Here is a 22,933-nt window from a genome sequence, read left to right as displayed (position 1 = left end):
ATTTCTGAATCTACTCTTTTATTTTACTGCTAAATCTATAGCCATTGTTTTGTCTATTCTTAAGTCAAAATCATATTGATTCAATCACAGCAGCTTTCTGGTTTGATATTCTGTTATCTAGTAGAGTACATCCCCCTTCATATTCTTTTTCTTATTTTTCTTGTTTATCTGGGGGCACTTATTCTTCCAAATGAACTTCTTAGGATCATTTTATGCAATTCCAAAAAGGTGGCATTAAATTTGTAAATTTATGGTAATGTCCTCCCACCCAAGAATAAGAAATGTCTTTGTATTTGTTCAAATCTTATTTTACGCACTTCAGTAAGATTTTATAGTCTTTTTCATATAGGTCCTGTGGCTTTCATGTTAAATTCATTCATACATATTTTATGGGTTTTATCATTAATATAAGCAGACTCTTTTTCCCTTTTCCTTTTCTAATTATTTATTGCCAATGTAGAGAAGAATGATTAACTTTGGCATATTTATCTTCTGTCCAACCACCTCATCATAATTTTCTTTTAGTTTTAGTAGTTTTTTCACTAGAGTTTCTTGGTTTTTTAAGTATATAGATCCATTATCAGCAAAAACAGACAGCTTTCTTTTCAAAAGTTTTACTGCTTATTTCATTTTCTTATTTTACTTCCTTTTTGAATGAAAATAGTGACAAGTATCCCTGCCTGGCTTCTGGTTTTAACTGGCAACTCTTACTATTTGGCCATTTTAAGATTAGATTTCTTCTGTTCCTTTTTCCTTAGGCTTTTTTTAAGAATTAGGAATGACTCCAGTATTTTAGGACTCCATTTTATTTCTACTTTTGCTCTGGACTTTGAGATATAACTTCTCCTTGATCTTGGAGGCCACTTGTTTAAGTTCAGTAGAAACATCCACTCCTGAATTGCCTCTGATTTTCTTTCTGGTTCGAAATCATGGTTCACTTGAAAACCCTCTTTATGCTAAACCTGATTCTCCTAAGGGCTTTTATTATTTTGTTGTTTCTGATCAAGTTGTCTCCTGCCTCCTCCAGCATAACTAGTTCTCTCGTTCTCCCACTCTGATGGTCTGGCCTCCAAATGTGTGTGGTTGTCCCAGAGCCTGCTCGCTGGGGTTTAGGTTCAGGCTCTGAAGTCCCTGAAGGCAGATAGGGTGACCCCTGACCCTGTGGGTCTCTGTGTGGAAGAAGACAGGTTGCCAAGACCTTGTGGAAGCAGAGAGTGCCCTTCTACTCCCTCCACTCCATGTGGTTTTAGGGTAGAGCAGACATAGCCCATCCACTCAGCCAGAAAGACCACCCTCACCTGACCCTCAGGCCCACCTGCCTGAGGCCTCAGCATCTTGGCTCAGACAAGTCAGATGTCGGAGTAGAGAGCACGAGAGAGGAAATGACATTATCTATTTGATACTGCTACTAAGCTTTGTCTTGAGATCATGCAGGACATGTTTTTATGCTGATAACCCTTTTCTGAGAAAAGGACAGATTTTTGAGAGGAGAAATGGACTTCTTTCTGATGAGAAAATAGTAATTGGCTTGTGCTAATATTAGAAATTTTAATTGAGTTGCGCTTCTTTTCTTTAAAAGTGTAATTAAGAAGAATAGCATATTTTTCTTAGACTGTGAGACACACCTCTGACGAGGGTGTTGACCTGGAGAACAGCACTTGCACATCAGGTAAAGGACCCTAGAAGATTTTAGCATCCCTTCTGTGCTCACAAGTCTCAAAGTATCAAGTAGTGGGAGCATCACAGTGGCTCGTGCTGAGTGTTTCCACAATAACCCTTGAAATAATTGGAGGCAGGCTGAGGTGTCAAGGCCTTGAATCACTAGTTGGTGGAGAAGCAGAAAAGAGCCCCTATAATGGGGCATCTGTGGGACAGTGAAGCCCCGTGGAGAGCAGCAACATATGGCCCCCACAGCTCAAAAACTGAGGGAGCCCCAAGGAGCCAGAGAAAATGACAAGGGAGCTTGATACCAGGAGGGAAAATGACAGAGAATAAGACAGATGCAAGCTGAAGAGGCTTTAGGCAAGGAAAAGAAACTTGGGGATAGGAATATATTTAGAGGAAGTGCTTTTAAACAAAACCATTTTGTAAAAGAAGCTCTCCCAAGGGCAAAGCTTCTATTGTGCTTCACATTTTTATGCAGCTTTTCTTCTCAAGGTCTTGGAAATAACCCTTCAAAATCCAGTGGAGATAACTTGATAGGGCAAATAGAAGTAAAAAGAAAAAGAAGAGATTAGTACAATTTTCTTAGCACTAAAAGACATCCAAGTTAAAATGCACGCTTTTATGTACATCCTAAATTCACAGTGCTGAGATTATTTTTCAATCACAGGGAATCTCTCTCTAATCCCCCATGTTAGCAATGAGGAACCTGAGGCTCAGTGGGAAAGAGACTGGCCCCTGGTAGAGCCAAGGCCAGACGCCAGGTCTCTAGCACCCCCTCCAATGCTTCCCACAGGCTCCACTCTCTCCACTACCTCAATTCGTTACCATGTCTGAGTCTTTAAAACCACCGAAGGCTGATTTCTCAGATCTGGCGAGGCGCTCTCGGGCCTCTGCAGGATGTCGGTCGTAGGCAGCCTTTCACCCTGCATCGTCGGCAATCCATCCTGTGCCAGGCCCCGTGCTGAGCTCAGAACGTAAGAAAAGCAGGACCTGGTCCTTGCCCTGAAACACCAAAAGCCCTCCCCACGCCCGCCCTGGAACTCCCGGGGACTGTGATGTCCAGTGGCTGAGGGCCTGCCTCCAAAGGCCAAAAGAGCAGGGGGCCTCACTTCTACGGTGAGAAGTGCCAGTGTGGGCAAGGAGCAGGAGAAAGCTCCAGGCCAGCAGCCTGGGAGCCTCATCTGGGGGGGCCGGGGGAGGCCTAGGGAAGGAAGCTCTAGAAAGAGCGAGTCAGGTAGCTTCACTGTCATCACATAGTTGGGGGTTGGGGGTGGAATAACAGCATCTAGACCCTAAGAGAAGAGAAACAGCGGGCCTGATGTGATGGTGGGCCTGGCACATTCCCAGGATGCACTGGCATCAGGGCCTGGCCGTGGGCTGCCTTTGAAACTGAGCTCTGGGCCTCCCGTGGCAGGTCGGGCCCTGATGTCAACCACCTGACACCATCCTTAGGTGCTGAGTAGAGCCTGCAGAGGTCCGTTCTGGCCTCTTGGCCCTGAGAACATGTTATTTCAGAACCCCTGCAACTTGGAAGCTGGGCAGAGTTTATGTGGGTCAAGCAAATCACTGATGCAAGGAAAATTGCAAGGGAAGCATTTCTTTGGGATATTTTGAAGCATGCCGTTTTGATCTGCCTCTTAAAACCAGTCAATACTCTTAATGTAAATACATTCACCTTTTCATTAAGGCAGGTCTCCTGCAGACTGTAACTAGCCTTCGCTTATTCACCCTCGGACCAGTAAAACCCAGTGGCTTCTTTCTTTTTCAGTCCTATTATTAAACCTTCCACTAATTCAGAATGTCTGGCTCAAGCAGACTACATGCCAAACTCTTTACATGAATGATCTCGTTTAATCCTCAGAACAATCCTGTAAGGGGAAGACCAGCGTTATCCTCGTTTTTAGGTAAGAGGAAAGAGAGGCTAGGGGACTCGCACAGGGTCCCACAGCCAATAAGAGACAAAGAGTCAGTGCCTGGGTCAGTCCCCGAGTTCTTACCTACTGGTTTCCTTGAAGTCCAACTGGGATTTAAAGTGAGCCATGTGACAGGTTCTCAGCACCCAGACGGTAGAGCTGCGTGGCCAGCTCGGGCCCAGGCCTTCAGACTCCCGTCTTGTTCTCCTTCTGCCCCACCAGGTGCCAGCGTGCTCTTCTGTCTCGAAAAAGCTGAGCAGCATGGTTTGGGGTCTCTGGAGTCTCTGCGGTCTTTATATAAAGCTGAGGGTTCCAGAGGAATGAGAGGCCCTGGTAGGGAAAAAGGATAAAAGTTCTTGGCAGTCTATTGAGGTGGCCTCTTTGTCACTGTAGACATTTTGGTGATATTAAGAAAATTATCAAAAACTTGGGAAGAAGTAAAAGAAAGGGAGGCCCACCCAAAGTTTATTTATTATAGGTACTGGGCTAGGGGGTTGTATCTTCTACTATTTACCATTGATTAAAAGTCTGGACTGGGAAGCAGATGTGGCTCAAGTGATAGAGCTTCCGCCTGCCATATGGGAGGACCTGGAATTGAACAAGGTAAAAAAGAAGAGAAAGTGTGCCCGCGCGGTAACCAGTGACCATGCCAGTGAGTCACACAGCAGGATGAGAGACAAGGGGAGAGTCAAGGTGAAGTGCAGCAGAGACCAGGAACCAAGGTGGTGCAATTGACAGGAAACCTCTCTCCACATTAGAGGTCTCCAGGATCGAATCCCGGTGAATCCTAGGGGAGAGAAAATGAGAAGACAACACAGACAGTAAAAACAGCAGAATGGGAGGAGGGGAAAGGGGGGAAATAAATAAATAAGTAATCTTAAAAAAAATAAAGTCTGGGCTATGAAGTTACATGTTAACTTGTAGACTTATTTCTTGTGAAAATGCAAATTATTTCTTTCTGGTACAAAAGATAACCCCAAAGGCTATGGTTTTCTTGCCGGACAGGTCATTAGCCGGGTGCATACCTAACCTAGAGCTATCTCATCCCAACTGTTCCATCACCAGTGCCTATAGAACTCCTCCAGGTCTCCTTTGAGCCAGGTTGGCCCTCCTGCTGGTTCTCTCCTTAATGGGTTGAACTCTTTAACACGTGCTTACTTTATATTTGTATAAGAGTTTTAAAGTTTTAAAGTTTTTGAAAATTATCCTTTAACACTGGGGTTTGGTATTTGTTCTTCCTTTGAGGCCAAATATAACCACCCCCAAAGTCCTTCCTCAGCCTAGGGACATCAGACAATACGTGGAAAACCAATTTTGTGTGTTGGTTTGAAACAGTTGGTTGGAGACCGGTTCTTTAGGGGGAGTCGAGAGGCCTCTGACACAGTAAAGGTCTTCCTTCTCTCTGCATATCTGCAGCTTTTCTGGTTTTGACTTAGTGGTTTATTCTGAAGCCAATTTTCAGACCTCATTTTAGGACCTGTACACATGACAAGTTAAATTACCACCCTGCAGGGGATAACTGTAAGTTTCCGTTCAACTTTGGGACCGGGAGAATTTGGTCAAGTCTTTCAGAAATTGTCAAATTTCTGCTTTCGTGCTGTACACAAGAGCCCCGCTCTGTTTCGTGACTGAGTTTTGAAATTCCCTGCAGTGACCAGAAGGACCACCATCCACCCAGCAAACAGCTGCCCCATGTGGGGGAATGGGGAGTGGGGAGGCAGGGAGGAGCTGGTGCTGAGAAGCATCCTGAGGTTCGCCAGGCGTCCACGCCTGACGGGGACTGGGTCTTGGCTGGTCTTGTTCACAGATCCGTCCTGTGGCCACACTTCCCAGCAGAACTTCCTCCATGGCACCGGAACCCTCCAGCCCTTAGAGAAGTTGCTCACCCAGCCTCCAAGCTGCAGGCCAGAACCCCAAACACTCCTTGCATGTTCACGAGGTGTGGGATCAGCAGAGGTCCCACAGGCCAGATATGCTGATGCCTGGACATATCCTGATGTTAGAAAAACTCAGATCATGAAAACCCAGACCCTCCTGGCATGAGGTTCTTGAGGCAGGGACCATATATCTGGCTGAGCAGATCATCCCAAATCCAAGGGATCTGGAGTGAGACCAATTCAAATCTGAACTCTATCACCTATTTTCTGTCTAATGGTAGGCAAGTTGCTTCTTGACTCATATTTCCTAATCTGTAAAATGGGCATTTATTCAGGCCACAAATACATTTTGAATGAGGTCTATGTGTCTGTTCTGATGGACTGTTGGAAGATTAAATGAGGACTAGATGAGATAGTGTCTTCTAAGTGTTTTTGGCCTGGTGCCTGGCACTTGGCACTCTCAGTAGTAGTTCCTTTAGGCATTGCACTCCCTGCTGGGTGTTAGAAATGCACATTTCCCTGGAAGGAATTACAGATTCCCTTTCCAGCACTTAAGTGTGAATGAGATTTTCCAGCAGCATTCAGAGGGCATGGAGCCTTCCATCAAGGTCAGAGCCAGGGCAGGGCTGCCCTCTTCCCCAGCCAGCCCTCAGGATTGTTTCAGGACAGGCCACTTTCAGCCAGGAGTGGGGCTGGGTGTGCTGAATGTCCAGGGTGATGAAAACTCCCTCCAAAGCTCAATTCCCAGGGGCTGAGATGTCAGTGCTAGCCAACGGATTCTGGGGAGCCAGAGCCACCCACTTTCCCAGACAGAACAGTTGGATGAGGGTGTATCCTTGCATCTGCAGTCAGCCCCCCACAGCCTGTGCCTGCCGGGGGAGGTCTGCCTCGGGCCAGGGTGCACAGCCCACACCTCTCACTGGGCGGTACCTCCTGCTCTGCACACAGGGCCCAGGGCACCCCACGCTCTGCCTTCCTGTCAGGTCTTAGGTCACGTGTCACCTCCTCACTGAGATTTTCCAGAGCACCAGATCCAAAGTGCCCCACTGCCACACCATACTTTTCCTTTCCTGAGACCTGCCCCAACCCACATTCTTTCGTTTGCTTGTTCATGGCTTCTTCCTCCACTCTGCTGTCAGTGCCTGAGGACAGGTCCGGGTCTGTCGTGTGTCCCCACACTGGAACAGGGTCTGCCACACAGCAGGAGCTCTGTACATATTGGCTGGTTGAGTAGGGGGGTGGAGAGCCAGCAGGCAGGTGTCCCTAAGCGGGGCGTGGAAACTGCACTGCTCTGGAGAGCTGGCCTCTGCCTGGCCCTGGCACACTCGAACTCTGCAGCCTGATGTCAAGCCCTTGACTGGTCTCTTCAATGAGGGAGTAGAAGTGTTGCAGAGGCCGAGTGCCCAGACCACCTGAGGCTTGTCCGAGGGGATGCATTGTCCTAGGGGTGAGGGAGAGGGACTGGGACGACACTGCCTGCCTCTGCACATGTGGGAGCTCACACGGCTCTTCTGTAGGCAAGTCCTCAGCTCCGGCCACGACACACAGTGTGGGCTGCAGCTCTCTGGCAGGTTGGCATGAAGGCACAGCAGATAAAGTGCGCCATCGAACGGGTGGGTGGGCACTGGGCTCCTGTACACAAAACTTCTGTCTGCAGAAGCTGGAACCAGCTGCTGGGCCAGGCTGGCCTTTGGGGCTGGCAGTCAGGGCTGGAGTCTGGGCCAGCGGCAAACAAGCCAGCAGGGCGCTGGGGGGCAGGGCTCCGGGGGTCTGTCCTCTGCCATCTGCCTTCACACAGGTCCACATTCTTCTTGGCTCGCCTGGGCACAGTGCTTACGGCCTCTTTAAAGCTACCTCCACCTCTCTAGGGCTGGATAGTGGAATGCGGTGAAGTGGCAGGAGCTTCAGCGAGGCAGGTGCTCCCCCGCTAAGGCCAGGAGTGGGCCTTCCAAGGTTGTGTGAGAGGCAAGGGCAGGGCTCTCCCCAGTAGTCATGCTGAGCACAAGCTTTCAGACTCAGAAGTGCTGCAGCACATCCTAAAGTGGAAAGGCTAAAGGGTTTCTCCTTAGCTGTCATTTGGGGCGTGATCCCTGAGGCCGAAGTTCTAATTGGTTTACTGTGTGACAAGGAACCAACTCCAGAGACCAGGTCAGAGAATTTGGAAGCAAAATAACCCTATTTGCCTGCATTCTGAACTCTTGCCTCTGTGGTGTGGTCTGCTAGGGGAAAAAACCAAAGCAGAGGTGGCTTCCTGCTTCAGGGGAACGGAGGAGGGAGGTTCTGCTTTCCTGTGTTGTATCTCAGGATTCAGCCTGCTCTAACGCCCTTGACCGGGGACGAGCGGGCTTGACCTGCACATAAACTACCCCACCTTCACCCACATGCATCATTCTCGCCACCCCAGGTGGTGGCGCACATCAAGAGCCCTGATCTGAATCACAAACTGGTACAAATGGACTCGATTCTCCCGCCCCCATAACTTTAATGGGACAATTCCCATTTCTGACCATGTTCTGTAAATTTAATTAGTGTTGAAATGCGGCTTATTGGCAAGATGATCTGTTTTTAACCTGGGTAAACCGCTTTCTTTATGACTATAAATTAAGCACATGATATATTTTTCATGCATCACGGTTGCTCTCCTAAATACTGCAGGCACTTGCGGCTAGTCTCACTCGGTTACCTTTTTCCATTACAGTTTTGTCATTACCCTGGTGGGAGTGGGGAATTCTTTCTGTGGTAGTAACAAGGAGGAAGTGGCGACAGGGGGCTTGTTTAACGTCTCCTTGGCCAGGGATCAGGTTCCTGGTCTCCGGTGGCCTGGCTCCCCCCAGGGCAGGGTGTTCTCAGCTTCACCGGGCCAGCTGCCACCAGGCTTTCGGAAGGGCATGTGCTGCTGTCAAGCTGCTTTTGTCTTAGTTGCAAATAGTTTAGAATCAGATTTTTGCCAACAGCCAATTTCCATGTCAGAGAGACCCCGAGCATTCCTGACAACGTCACCCAACACTGGTTGGCACAGATGTGTCCTTAGTTCAGGGAAGGCCTCAGGAGTCAAGGGCAAGCTAAGCTCATGTGGACGTTGGAAGTGCCACATGAGCCCGTGGGCATCGCAGAGGAGAAAGGGTCCCTGTCCATAGTGAGCTGGCCTTTGCCGACTGCTCAGGCTGGTTTGGGTGGTCTCTGAAGCCCCTTCCTGCTCTGCCACTCTAGGATTCTTCCAGCTTCCAGCTCCCCTCTTGCCTGCTGGAGGGGGCACAGGAGAGGCACCCCCAGAAGGTCAGTCCATGCAGATCCCACCACCCTCCCCACCCCAGCCTCTAACCTGGTATTTCACCAGTGGCACCAAATCAGAGTTGAAACTGTTATGGTTCTTTAAACTGGAAGATATTCAGCCACTTTGGTTGTTCATCCAGAAAGACAAAGGACAGTACCTGGGGAACCACCACAAGAGAGAGAGAGGAGGCCAGAGTGTGGGCTCCTGACTCAGGGCAGGGGGATTGCGAGAGGGGCCCCTGGACTGGAGCTGTCAGCGAAGGCCTCGGAGAAGAAAAGGCCTGCGAGTGCGTTGGAGCTGATTTAGCCTAAGCAGCCTAGGTGGACATCACAGCCCAATAGAGGTCCAGGGGCAGGGACTGAGGAGCCAGAGGCTCAGAGACTTCGGCTCTGTTTCTTCAAAATGAGGCGATTAGTGGGCAAGCCATCAGTAGAGAGAAGTTTATTAAAACGTTAATACAATGGCAGTGCCTTGGTCCTAGCTCTATTCTGGGAAGGAAGCAAAGGCTGAAATTTTTAGAACTGTATTAGTTCCTTCTGGTAGCTCCAGCACTTTCCAGGGTAGCCCATTTTCCAACCACCCAGGAGACTCATGCTAATCGGAAGCCATAAACGCTGTGAGTGGGTCCTCCAGCCCAGGGCCCCTGCCATTCCTGCCAGGCGTTGGCCTTGACCAAGCAGGCAGAGGAGCCGGCCCCAAGGCCTGCACCGGCCACGCCCACGATTAGCTAGAGGATGGTGAGGATGGTCTCACAGCTGCTTAGAATCCACACTTCCTACCCTGCTCGCAGAGATTGTGACCTTCTAGTTTATGACTCAAGAAAAAAGTCAATATTTCTTAGCTTGCCAAGGCTGAAGGAATTTAAATGAGTTATTGAATCAAGCAGTTAATCTTCTGATAACTGATTTTTTCCCTTTCAAATCTATAATGATGTAAAGCAGACAACCAAAAACAAAAAAGAAAGATTTGGTTTTTTCCTAGACATTTTAATCCCAGGGGTAGGAAAGTTCATTCACAACTATCGGGGCCATTCTGTCTTGCTGAGTATTTTGGAGAAGATTTAATTAAAACTTAAAGCAAAAGCCGTGGCCATAAAATCTGCATTCATGTTTTAATTATTTGTGTTTTGATCATCCCTTTGTAGTTCTTAATTTTCTGTCTGTTGCATTATACTGCATGGCAATCATCTAATTTTCTGACTCCTGTAATGGAGTATAATGTTGGTTATGGGTATCTGTTTGGCCTTTCAAAAGTAAGGTACCCTCCCGGCTACCCTGCCCTCTTTGGGGTGAGGTCTGGGCACCACTCCTTGTGGGTATGTATGGGCTGTGGGGGACACTGAAGCAACGCAGCAGGCATGAGACCCAAGCAACGTGGCAGCTGCCCTTTCCAGAGCCTCAGCCTTCTTGCCCATTGCTGCAGCATTGTGCTGGAAAGGGCTGGGCCATGGGGAAAGGCTGCTGGTGCCACTGCTGAAATCAGTATCATGGAGAACCATGTTCTGCCCAGAGGAAAAGGCAAACCTCTGGCTCCCTGCCTTCAGTGCCTGCCCTCCAACATCTGACCCATCCTGAATCCTTAGAGTACCACTTTCTTTTCATCTCACACTTCCTCCCTAGACTCTGCAGGGGCTCCCCGGTACTTGCAACATCAGGCCTAAATTTCTCTGCTTGGCTCTCTAAGTCCTCCAGTGCTGTACCTTGTCCTCCAGCCCCTGGACAAAACCCCTATTCACTTAAGTCTCCTCCCTGAGTCGTGCAAATGCTGCCTGCTCAAGTGCCTGTGCCTCTTGGAAAGCCCTCCTCGCCCCAGTCTGTAGGATTCAGTAGCATTGCCTCCTCCATGAGGCCCTCCCTGTTTACTTCTCCGAAAATTGAACCTTTGGTTCCCATTGCTCTTTGCCTGACCTTACCTTGTGATCTTTGTCACATTATGTCTCAGATCAGTTACATCTGCTTGCATAGTCTCTCCTTCATGGAATGACAAGGTCAGCGAGAGGGAGAGTCATGGCTTGTTCATGTGCCCTGGCCCAAAGTCATCCTGCAATAAATATTTAAAGGAAATGAAGAAAGGGAGGGAGAGAGCCACCTTCCAAAAGTCTTAACTGAGTGTCATCAATAGGTGTCTAGTCCAGGAGGTTGTTTCAGGGCCCAGAATTGTCCTCTGGTGTAAGGTACTTCTTTGTGAGCACAGAATGTCTGGGCATTTTCATTCTTCAACTGGCAGCAGGGAAAGCCAGCCTAAGAAAGGACCAAGGTTTTATCCAAAGCCCTCCCACGGGTCCCAGGATGGGCAGGGCGTCCATCTGAGGTGTTCAGTGTCTGCCAGTCATAAAAGCCAAGCCCTGCGTGATTGGCCACTACTCTCAGCGCCAGCAGCCACCCCTCTTGGAGAGGCAGGGACCCTGGCAGGCACCCCGAGCTCCAAGGCCCCACCTCTGAGTAGCCTTGGCAAATGCAGCCTCTGCTCACCCCTATTTGGAAGAGCCGCCAAGGAAGCCCCTACCCCTCCTCTGTCATGGTGCACTTGCTGACCGCTCTGTGTCTGTGTGCCTGGCAGGGCTTTCCGGCCGTGGCGGGCTGCCGGCCTCCTGCGGGAAGACGTTCTGCAGCCGCGGGAGCCGCTGTATGCTCAGCAGGGAGACAGGAGAGCCCGAATGCCGCTGCCTGGACCAGTGCAAGCCCAGCTACATGCCCGTGTGCGGCTCCGACGGGAAGTTTTATGAAAACCACTGTGAGCTCCACCGTGCCGCGTGTCTGCTGAAGAAGAAAATCGTCATTGTCCACAGCAAGGACTGTTTCCTTAAAGGTAGGAAGACTGTTTCTTGCGCCTATGCTTTGGGGCTTGGTAATGGCTCTTCTCACACCCCTTTGACAAAGTAGGTGCTGAGTCTACAGATTCAGTGTGATAAAGTCGAGAGAGAGGAAGAGGAAAACAACCAAATGGCAGCAGTGGCCTTTCAGTGGTGCATATCCTGTGGCGCACTTCTAGAGACTCCCTATCTTTAAAGAAAGCCCTTGGAGAGCGGATTCCAGGGAGGCCAAACTAATCCCTGGTTGGTTCAGAAAACGCTTCCACTGGGAACAAGACAGCCAGGCCTTACCCAGGTCCCTCATGCAGGATGGACCCTGCAAGGTCATGACAGGGGCCGTGTTCACCCCGCTGGACAGGGCACCATGAGTCGGGAAGCTGCTCTGTGCGTGAAACAGAGCCAGGTGGGGAGCAGCACGCGGAAGCGCTAGCATGGCAGGGAATCAAACTCTGGCCTGGAGCAGTTGCTGCTGAAAAAGCTTCCCATACCTGACCTGTCCAGAACACCTCCGAGCAAGACAAGGAAACCCCCACCTGAACATCAGACATAGCCGTGAAGCTGGGACCAAGGATCCAGGCTTTGTGCTGGGGTGGAGTCAGAAGAGAAAGCCATTGCTTCACACACCCAAGCGGTCAGCTCCCACTAGATTGTCATAGCCCCAAGGGCAGGGACCAGGGCTGCTCTATGCACACCTATCTTCTCAGCACCTAGCCCAGTGCTCACACAAAGATGCTGGCTGACTCAGAGGGCGTACGAGTTAGAATGCGAATTCCCAGGTTGATGGGACCCCGATTAACAATGCCACAGTCTGTGGAAAAGTATATTATCCTGAAACACAATGACACACGTGAATAAATTAAGAAATATGTAGAAGGCAGAAGCAGCACGTAGGTAGAGGTGGGCTTCTGAGTACTCAGAGCTGTGGGGGGCCTGGCACCAAGAGGCTCCCCCTCACTGGCCCAGGCGGCCCCACGGGCGAGGCGAGTGGGCGTGGCAGCGCGGCGTGCTGGTGCGGGCAGGCTCAGGAAGGGCGTTTATCCTGTGACGAGAGCGATGGTGGATCCGTTCACAGCTGTGCTTGTGCCGATACTCTGAGGTGCTTCAGAAAGCATGGGCACTTACGGAGATGAGCCGAAATGAGCCCAGGAAGAACGTGCCCGGTCTGGCAAGGCTGCCCGCCACGTGCCCCCGTCTCCTCAGCAGCCGAGAGCTAGAACACTTGACCAGGTGCTCCAGCACTAACGGCCATGCTGTTTTATAGACTGATGTTCCATTCTCTGGTTTCCAATATCCCCTAAATTGCATCTCGCTAGAGGTTTTTATTTCTGCATTGGAGTGTGCATAGCCTCTCTCTCCGTCAGTTATTCAAACAGCATTTCTCATTTCACGCGAGGGAAAAACAACCTCCGTAAACCTAACATGGTGAGGGTCGGTGGGAAGGGGAAACTGGAGAGCCAGCAGGTAAGGGCATGGTTCTGCTTTATGCTGATTGGATTTATCCATCAAATCCTTCTGACTCGCTGAGTTTTACACAGATTTTGTGAATTCCCACCCACTCGACATGGCAGAAGGGCTCTCCTGGGTCTCTTCAGTGCAATGCTGTGCCTGCAAGCTCCGGTGCTCTCAGGTCAGAGGCCTGAGTTTTTATCACAGCTCTGCCATTTCCTAGTTGTATGACCTTGGACATGTCTCTTCACCTCTCTGAGTCTTTTCCCTCTGCCGTCAAATGGGGCTAACAGCAGTACCTCCCTACTCCAGTGGCAGAGGTTAAATGGACCGCTGCACAGAAACCCCTTGCACTATGCCTAGCACATTGCCAGTGTCCATGGCAGGAGTACCTGTTACCATCATTTATTCTAATCCAACATGGCCAGAGCCTGAAAGCAGAGGTATGCACCGACTGCAGAGGGAACACAGAGGCAGGAACCAGGGCTCTGCCCCAGAGGTTTGAGAGACTTCAGGGAACATTCTGGGGTTCAGGTGGCTTAATGGTGGATGGACAGTGAATGAGAAGGGGGCTGAGCATCAGACACTGATACTGTCTGGAATGCCCACTAGGGCCAGGGCGTCCCTGTCTCCTGGCCTGGAGTCTGGGCTGCACAGCAAGCTGGCAGCAGGGCAGGGCTGCCTCTTCTCCCCTAGTACTCCACAGCAAGTGTCCAGTAAGGACCTGCTCACTGAGTGACAGGGGCTTGCAGGAGCTGGAGGACAGGCAGCCCTAAGAGGGGTGCTTTGGGGTATTTCTGAGTTCACTGGACCCTTTTCCAATAGACAGCTGGAAGGATGGAAATGGGATTGACAGAGGCTCTGTTGGGGGGGTGGAGGGGTGGAGAAATCAGGTGTCAAGGACACTTCCTGAAGTCCTCGCCCCAAAATGGCAGCAGAATATGTAATACCGGCTTGAGCTCGATTGTCATTCATCCTAAGTTTCCAGGGAATTATTAATATAGGAAATTTTAAAACCCTTTTTCCCCATGCAAACAAAAATTCCACAGTCATCTATTTTCAATTCTCTTTTCCTATCAGTCTTTACAAAGAGAAGTCATGACTTCATTCTCTGGAACTTTATCTGCCCCAGACGTTACTATTAGGAAATCCGATGGGGCTGGCGTGTGTGCTGGGCCAAGCTGCTCCTGGCTGAGCTCACTCAGCCCTGGCGGCCAGAGCCCCCGAGCCCATGAGAGGGAGGGTCTCCGTGGACACACACAGCCCCACCACCTGCAAGGGAGAAGGGGCTGCCGTTCTAAACCCCACTAATAAGAAAACTTCTGGTATCTCACTTCAGTTGCTATGGCGATGGGAATCCTTGTTCATGCAGAAAGAAATATAATATCATTTAGGGATCATTAGCATGTGTGAAAATCAAAACGGAACTCAAAAGCATTGCTTCAGCTCACATTTACAGCTTTATTACCAGATTTCTTCAAGTCACAGAAAGGATCTCTCTCATTGGAAGTCATAGGAGAGGTGGAAATTGGAAAAGATGTGTGTCTCTTTTGTGGCCAAACCCTTGAATTAGAGTCACGTTTTTCCTCAACATCAAATACCACCAAAGACAGTGAAATTTACTGTTACTTTAACTTTAGGTAGAGTTTGTGTTTTAAAAAGTTATCTTGTGACATAGCACTCCTATTTGTGTACTATTTTTTTAATAGTTGGCACTTTAAAATTGTTTTTCTGACTTGGTTTTGAATTCATGCTTTATCTCCTACGCTGTTCTAAGAAAATAAGCTTGCCTTTCAGCAATCACTCACCACACCAGGATTGTATTATACCAGATGATACCATGTCATAGTTGGGCAGTTTTCCAAACAAACCATGAAATTATGGAAGAAAGAAGCCTGTTAGAGGTTTCATTTTAAACAGACCCTTGAAGTTTCCTCAGCCTGTGTTTGTAGGTGCGCTCCAATGCTCAAGAGAGACATTCCCAGGCTAATGGACTCAGAGGAATAATTTCCATTTTTGAAAAAAAAAAATTAAACATACTACTGACTCACTAACATATCTTTTTTTCTTAAGTGTTATGATACGGGAATAAAAACTCAACACTTTGTTGCAAGTTAACAGAGTGGATAGATCTTGCTGCCCTAGAGAGGTTTTTTTCCTTTTCTGATGATTTTTGTTGTTTGTCCTTTGAATCTTGCTGCTTTAGGAACCTAAACCAAGCCCTACACCTCCACAAGACTTTTGTGCCTTGCCTAGGAAAGCTGTGTCAGTGCAGCCCTCAGCAGGACACTCATGTGTGTGATCCTGGCACCCCAGGTGGTGGGCTCAGGCATCCTTCGGCAACTTGGTCTAACTCTGTAGGAGCAGGTCCCTCCAGCAAGGAGGGACTTCAGCCTCAGCAAGACACATGAACCCCACACCATCACAGGGAGGGCCTGCTGGTGGGTGCAGCACTTTGAGCAGCACAGTGCTCAGAGGTGCTGGCTGTGGGTCCAGCCCATGCCTCCTTGGGCAAGGCACTTTGCCTGTCCCACATAGCTCACCTATAAAGCAGGACTAACCACAGTCCCCTTCCTCACTGAGGGCTGTATTACAGGACCAGGGCGCTGCCCTGAGTGCACACTTGTACAAAAGGATGATGGTAATGTCGTTGCAAACATCAGGACAAGTCCCAGGAGCAGATGCAAGAGGCTTTAAGACACCCCCACCCACGTACCTGACAACGCTGAATGTGCGCTAAGAGGTCAGTGGGGGTGGGTCTGGGGAAAGAAGGAAGTCAGTCCTCCATACTTATTTAGTGACTGGCAGGAATTTGACCTCCAAACCATCAAACTTAATGGTCACCTTCTTGACTGCCTTGCTTTTTAAAAAGAAATGTGGGTATCACCCACGTTCACCCAGCGAGTGAGGAGAGAAGCAAGACGAGAGCCAAGCACCATGTTTCCCTGTCTAGAGCAAGTTCCTGGAATGCACAAAAGGCTCCCAGGAAGTGTCAGCTGGGTTGAGGGAGGGCGCCATCCAGCTGGATGCAAACGGGAAGGCTTAGAGAAAGTGCAAAGAAGAGGAGACGTTCGAGCAGACCTCGAAGGGTAAGGTAGGGTTGGCTAGGTTGAGAGGTGGGGAGTACATTCTGGGGGTGTGAGCATGAAGTACCCCAGACTCAAGAAGAGCAAGTGATTAAAATGTACATCAGCTAGGGATAAATAAATGCAAAAAGATGAACAAGAGCAAGGTAGAAAAAAGCCTTATATGCCAAAGTAGGTCGTTTGAACTCAGTAAACTAGTCCAACTTCCCCGTATCCCAGACCAGGACCCTCCGAGGGTCCAGAGAGGGCTGGTACCTGCCCAGGCTCCACCTCTGCAACCCACCCTTTGGAGCACCCACAGCTTTATAGCTGTTTTTTTTTTTTTAAGATTTATTTATTTTATTTCTTTCTCTCCCCTTCACCCCCACCCCAGTTGTCTGTTCTCTGTGTCTATTTGCTGCGTGTTCTTCTTTGTCCGCTTCTGTTGTCAGCAGCACGGGTATCTGCGTTTCTTTTTGTTGCGTCGTCTTGTTGTGTCAGCTCTCCGTGTGGGTGGCTCCATTCCTGGGCAGGCTGCACCTTCTTTTGCACTGGGCAGCTCTCCTTATGGGGTGCACTCCTTGCGCGTGCAGCTCCCCTATGCAGGGGACACCCCTGCGTGGCATGGCACTCCTTGCGCGCATCAGCACTGCGCATGGGCCAGGTCCACACGGGTCAAGGAGGCCTGGGGTTTGAACCGCAGACCTCCCATGTGGTAGATGGACACCCTAACCACTGGGCCAAGTTCACTTCCCGATAGCTGTTTTTAATCAGGTCCCAGCAGGCATGTTTACAGCAGTGCAGTTGCTTCTTCCTTCTCCTAGAAGAGGCTTCCAGCTCAGCAAAAAGCACAGCAGGGAGCTTCTCCAGGGAAAGCTAGCTCAAACATCCCAAACTCACAGATCAGAAAACCAGACCTCTCTCTCCCTGCTGAGGATAGAGTAGGAAACTCAGGGACACCTAGAAGGCTGCTGTAGGAGTTTGGGGTCAAAAGCAAGCAGAGCCTCTGGGGATGAGCCCTTTGTCAGCCTGGTCTGACTTCTCGGGTACTGGCCTCCACTTTCTCTCCAAACCCCACTCTCCTGTTCTTCCAAGGGCCCTTCCACTCCTGGACCCATCCCCTTTCTACCCAGAGAGCTCCGTGGCTCCTCCAGCCATCACAAAGGAATCACTCTGTGCCCAGCCCCCTTCCTGGCCTTATTTTGCCCACCACAGAGAAGGGTGTAACCATATTACACCAGCCCACCCAGCTGCACAGACATTTATCAAGTGCCCACTAGGTGCCGAACCCTGTGCTAGGACCTGAGGGTGCCAGTATGACCAGGATGCCAGGCCTGCTGTCATGGAATTGACAAAAAAAACAACAAAAAACATCAGTCCCTCCCAGTGTTGGACTCCAATCCCTGCAGCAGCCCCACTCTTCAGGGCCATCATTTGGGGGCTGTTACAGCCACTACCACCCCAAGACTTCAAGGGCAAATGGGAATCTTCTTGCACAGTTTTCTGTTTAGAGTCATTCGCATGGATTCTGCCAGCATCAGTGCAGTCAGCTGGAGGTTACTGAACTGCAGATTCACTGACGCGTCCCATCCCCCCACCCCATCCCCTGTGCAGCCTCGCATTTGTCATATCTGCTTCCAGGATCAAGAATCATGACTTAAAACAAACATGGGTTCCTTGGATATTTCTTCTAGGTTTTATATGCCAAAATATCTTGGTGTGAGCACTCTGCTAATGTGCAAATATGCTATCAGTGTGGTGTGTTTCACAGAACCCCTGCACTTCGAATGAATTAATTACATTCCTGTAATTAAAAATTGCTAATAAGTTATTGAACTGAGAAAGTCTCACTCTGCATTGATTTTGCTTACAGAAACAAGTTACAGCCTCCCACATTGTTTCTCTCTCCTTCCCGGCACTCCCTCCTTATCTCCAGCCCCACCTACTCTGCTCCTCCCAGTCACCTTGGCCTCTGGCAGGTTCTTGCTCTCCTCCTAAAACCAAAAGGAGCTAGGTTTTGTCCCAGCATCTCTGGTATCATTTCTCTCTCCCCAGGTGTCAAAGCGCACCCCACACAGGCTGCCTCTCCCTCCCTGTACTCCGCCCCCATCATCAGTGGCGAGTGTTAAGATCGCCTCTCCCCTCCAAAGGGCAAGCCGGAGGGGCAGGCGCCGCTCTGCCTGCCTTCCTCCACGATGGGGTCGTTCCTCCTTCCCAAAGCCTTGCTCCTCCGGCTTCCGTGTTTTGGGGAGCCTCCCCAGCCCCACCTCTCCAACTCTTCAGGGGCCTTCTCTGTCCCTTTCCACCCCTTCGCAGGCTCCAGCCACACCCCACGTGCAAACAAGACCCCACCTGTGTCGCCCCTCTGACCTCCCCATACATCTCCAGCTGCCCACCAGGACCTACCCCAGAGGCTGGCTGGGACCTCAAATTCAGTGTGTGGGAAACGGTCTCGCCTCCCTGCTCTCGGCCCCGGCGCCCTTTCTTCCTCTCACAATGTCTGTCTGAGTGAGAGTAGCAACGTCCCCACACCTCAGACTCCCGAGCAAGAGGCAGGGATCTCTCTTGCCTCCTCCCCCTAGCTGAACCCTCTCACCAAACTCCTGCCGGTGTCTTGATTCTGCTCGCTGTCCTCAGCTCTCTGCTACCACATGCGTCCCTCCCCCTCCATCTCTCACCTGATATGTCCTGCCAGCTGTTCTCCCAGCAAATGGCCAGGGACCTCATCCAGTCCACCTTGCATAGGGCTTCAAGAGTCAGCTTTCCAAGACGGAAACGTGGCCATGGTTCTCCCCTGCTTGAGCTCCTCCATCCATTCATTCCGCAAACATCTATTGAACACCTACATGAATCAGGCACTGGTCTGGGAAGTGGGGATACAGCAGACAAGGTCCCAGCCCTTGCAGAGTGTACAGTCTTGTGGGAGAGACATAAAATAAGAGAAAAAGTCTTTCAGATGGTGATAAGTACCGTGCAGAAGCATATGGTGGGAAGGAAGTTAGCAAGAGCTTAGAATATGGCAAGTGATTTTGAGCAAAGACTAAAGAAATTGGGAGGCTAGGGAATGAGGCATTTGAATATCTGGGAAAAATAGCATTCTAGGCAGAAGGAAGAGCACTGGGCAAAGACCCTGAGGCGAGAGTTGTCTGGTGTGTTTGATGATCAACAGAGGCCAGAGTTGCAGGAGCAGAGTGAGTGGGGGAGGGAAGTCAGAGAGGAAGGCAGAGGGTGGAGGCGCCACCAGCCAGGAAGGGCTTTGACAGTGTTGGAAGGGCGCACTGTTCACCACCGTGCTGCAATGCCCCTCCAGTGATTCTCCCAAACCTAAAAGGGATGGCCTTAGGGAGAACTCCCTCTTCACCACTGCTCTCCCCCCCCACACACCTACAGAGAAGCTTGTGAGGGGTGTGCCATGGACTGGAAGACATACTCTGTGCAGGAGCTTGTGGCCAAGCGTCTCTAGGTGCATTCTTTATCTGAGACAAACCAGCAGGTCCCAGGGGGATTTCCTGTGTGACTCCCCAAGCTGACCAATGTGCCTTAGAACATCTACCAAGAGCAGAGCCCTCCTTTGATTATTAACTATTTATTAGCTTGCCTATCCTCCCCCTATACTCGGTATCCTTTGTATCCCTATCTCATTGGAAATGCTTCATTCATTTTTTTAGAAGAATACACCAATTAATTATTACATGTTAAATAAGATACATGCCATCCTTTAGAGGTCCCCAAGTAATAGAGTGGGAAGCCCTAGATAGAGGCCCTTCATTTAATATGAATCAGAGTCCCAGCAAAGGAGATGATGGGTTCAGAAGAAGGACCTGCTTAAAGACTCTGGATTCTCTGTGGTGGGAGGGTCAGTGATGGTGTGGGGGGACATAAGGAAGGAGGGGAGCCTCCTGGCCCCGGCCTCCTTCCAAGAGGCTGCCTGAGAAAGGTCCTGCTTGGAGAGAAGAGGAGCTCTTGGCTCCGGCTGGCTGCTTAGCACCATAGGAGGGGAGCCCACACCCAACACTGGGAGGCTCCAGACCATCACCAGGACTCAAAAGTCTACTTACTAGACGGAGAAGAAGTTCTCTCCTATTGCTCCTTCAATTAAGATCTAGGCCCCTGTGTAGCAACTGCTAAATGACACCACATATTGAATCTCCCTGCTCAAGCAGTTTATCTAATTATCTGTGTGACAAACTCAGCAGCTGCCAGATCCGCCACAGCTCAAATATGTTGATTCTGTGTCTCTGCCTGGAAGTGCTTTCTGCTCACTAACAGACTTAAGGGGAGGACACCCATGTGCTTTTGTGAACATGGAATCCTTTTGGGTGCCTCTGGGTGCCTGGTGCTCTCAGGAGTGGAAGGCCCAGTGGCTGGGAGGCCCAGGGGTGCTGGAGTTGAGCAGAGGCCCCCAGGTCGGCCTGCTCTGGGTTCTCGACCTTCCCTCCTTTGCCCTGGCCCCTGGGGCGGGCATGGGTGTGAGCCTCTGCCTGCTCTTCTGGACAGGGGAGCAATGGGCCAGTTTTGACCAACAATTTTTCTCTAAAGAGAGGGAGAAGCTCTTAACCCTGGGCCACATGAACTGAAATAAATCAGGGGAGCTGGAGGGCAGAACCACGCAGTGACCCACCAGCAGAGTGTCTGCCAGGGAGCACGGCCCCCACAGAGCTGACCCCTGCCTGCATGAATAACCAGGTAGGGTGTGGGCTTGAGAGCTTGGCCAGGAGAACCAAGGACAGAGCTACAGGCCAGCCCTGCTGCAGCACCTGTTCCCCAGGAACTGCCCTGGTTCCTTATGCCTCGTCCTGCATCTGGGGCCATGGGAGAGCTGGGACCAGGGCAAGGACTGTTCTCCTGACAGGTGAGGGAAGACAGAACTGCCCCAGGGCCAATGCATCTTGGCATATCCTCTTTACAAGTCCTGTACACGAGAGAAGTACCACCCTCTGCTTTTCTTCCTGTGTGCTCACTTCTGCTTTGATGTCATCTGATCACTCATTAATGAAGGTAATCAGAATGAAAACTACTCTCGAATAGCTCCTCTAAATGGAAACAGTACAATCACTTGGCTTACAGATATTTAAAATAGCCAAATGCAACGAACTCCTTCCACTTATATTATAAGCATGGGGTTTGACTTGTGAATTTCTCTATGCAGCTGAAAGGAAGGTCCAGGGACCTGGCAGACATCTCTGTTTACTTGTCTTCCTTCTGGAACTTTTGTTTCTCTTAACCCACCAGGGACTGAGGGGTGGCCCCCAGGCCTGGCCCCAGGGGTCCAGCAAGTGCCTTTGCAAGCCCCAGCTCCCTCACTCCTTCTGGCCGCCTGAGCTCTCTGACTTCCAACCCTGCCCCTCATTCCCTCTCTCATGCTATGTGACTCATCCAGTGATTCACCTCCCTGTTGAAATAAAATAAACCCAAGGTTTTTAAACAAGGGATTGCAGAGACTCTCCTTATTCCCAGTCCTGTAGAGTTTGTACTAGTTCCCAGGTCTGTGTGGATGCTCCGAGCTGAGATTTTCCACTTCTCTCCCTCCAAGCCCACCGTGGCTTATGTGATGATTTGGGGAACCCTAGAGTAGAAGTACCAGAGGGTTCAATGTGGTCTAATGGAAGATTCTTTCCTAATAGGGGAGTGACAGGAAAGGAGACAAGATCCCTGCACAGCTGCAGAAGGGGGAATACTAGCGATGCAAGGAAGATGGTTCAGAAGGGATCTGGGGTAGAGGTGATGCCGGCAAGGGTTAGAAACAAATTGTCCTATCTATTTAGAGAGTGGGCGCTTTCATTCACCATTCTACTCAGGAACAAAACTTCAGGTGTTCAAGGTGCCTCTCAGCCGTTTAGCCACAAGGGCTGGTTACAGGAAAGTTAAACGCCCTCTCAGTGATGAGGGTTTTTAGCAAGCACCATGGATTTAGCCATGCTTCCACAGTCTTGACAATCTCACCAGGGCTCAGTCGAGAGTAAAACGGAAATGAAGTCCAAACAGACCTGTCTGAACAAGAATGAAAGAATTTAGCTTCTGAAACACTGGAGGAGGAGAGCGTCGCACTCAAGATGCACAGAGAGTGTGTGCTTTTGGAAAAAATTATAAGAAACAGCACATTTTAGACAACAACCGTGTTCTGCTCTCAATTCAAGAAAACATGAACTCTGAAATGACATGAAAAATGGTATTATAAATTGGTTAAGTCACAGTCAAAAACAAAACAGAAGCTGGAGAATATAAAAAAGAATATAAGGAATCTGAGATGAAGCAGCAGAAGTTCCTTCTACATTTCAAGCAGCGAAGGGCACAATTAGCAATGCAGAAATCAAACAATTCTCCTTTCTGGAGAACAAACTTGAAACTTCCCCAAAATAATTAGGGAAAGGGGGAAAAAAGATAAAGCAGAATAGTGAGAAAGATGCTAATAGGTACATTAGCAGAGAAGGGAGATTTAGTGTATTGGTGACTGGTCAGCTTAAAGATCCCAGAACAAATCGAATGGACACAATAATCAGAGACATCCAAAGAAAAATTCCCCTGAGCTGAAAGTTAATAAAATAAATAAAAATAATTTAAAAACTGTTGAAATTTCAGGGTTTCAAAAAATTTCTTTAAATTTTTGAAATATCCAGGCAAGAAGAAAAACAATCTCATTTCCTTTGAAGGAAAAAGCTTTGTCCTCAGATTTTTCTGCAACATTAAAAAGCAACAAAGGCAATGAAGAACATCTCCAGAGTTTTTAGGAGATACAGTTCTGACCCAAGAATTCTGTATTCATCAAGTAGTCATACATAAGGAGAAATCACAGAAGGTAATTTCTAATAGCTCACAAAATATACCACCCATGCGGGAAAACAAAACAAAACACACATACAAGCATGTGCATGCTGAAAAAT

At 49.5% G+C, this 22,933-nt stretch overlaps 1 protein-coding gene across 3 annotated transcripts in view; it reads left to right on the top strand.

Annotated features, from left to right (window-relative positions):
• FSTL4 (follistatin like 4) overlaps positions 1-22,933 on the top strand; it is a 412,000-nt gene that overhangs the window by 186,128 nt on the left and 202,939 nt on the right. For all 3 annotated transcript variants that reach the window (XM_071210010.1, XM_058278689.2, XM_058278685.1), the window contains one exon: positions 11,289-11,537. In XM_071210010.1, the coding sequence (XP_071066111.1) occupies positions 11,289-11,537 (249 nt within the window). The remainder of the gene's footprint in view (positions 1-11,288; positions 11,538-22,933) is intronic.

Source organism: Dasypus novemcinctus, chromosome 2 (genome assembly GCF_030445035.2).
Source record: "Dasypus novemcinctus isolate mDasNov1 chromosome 2, mDasNov1.1.hap2, whole genome shotgun sequence".
In the NCBI taxonomy this organism is placed as follows: Eukaryota; Metazoa; Chordata; class Mammalia; order Cingulata; family Dasypodidae; genus Dasypus; species Dasypus novemcinctus.
This window is presented reverse-complemented; position numbering and strand designations above follow the sequence as displayed.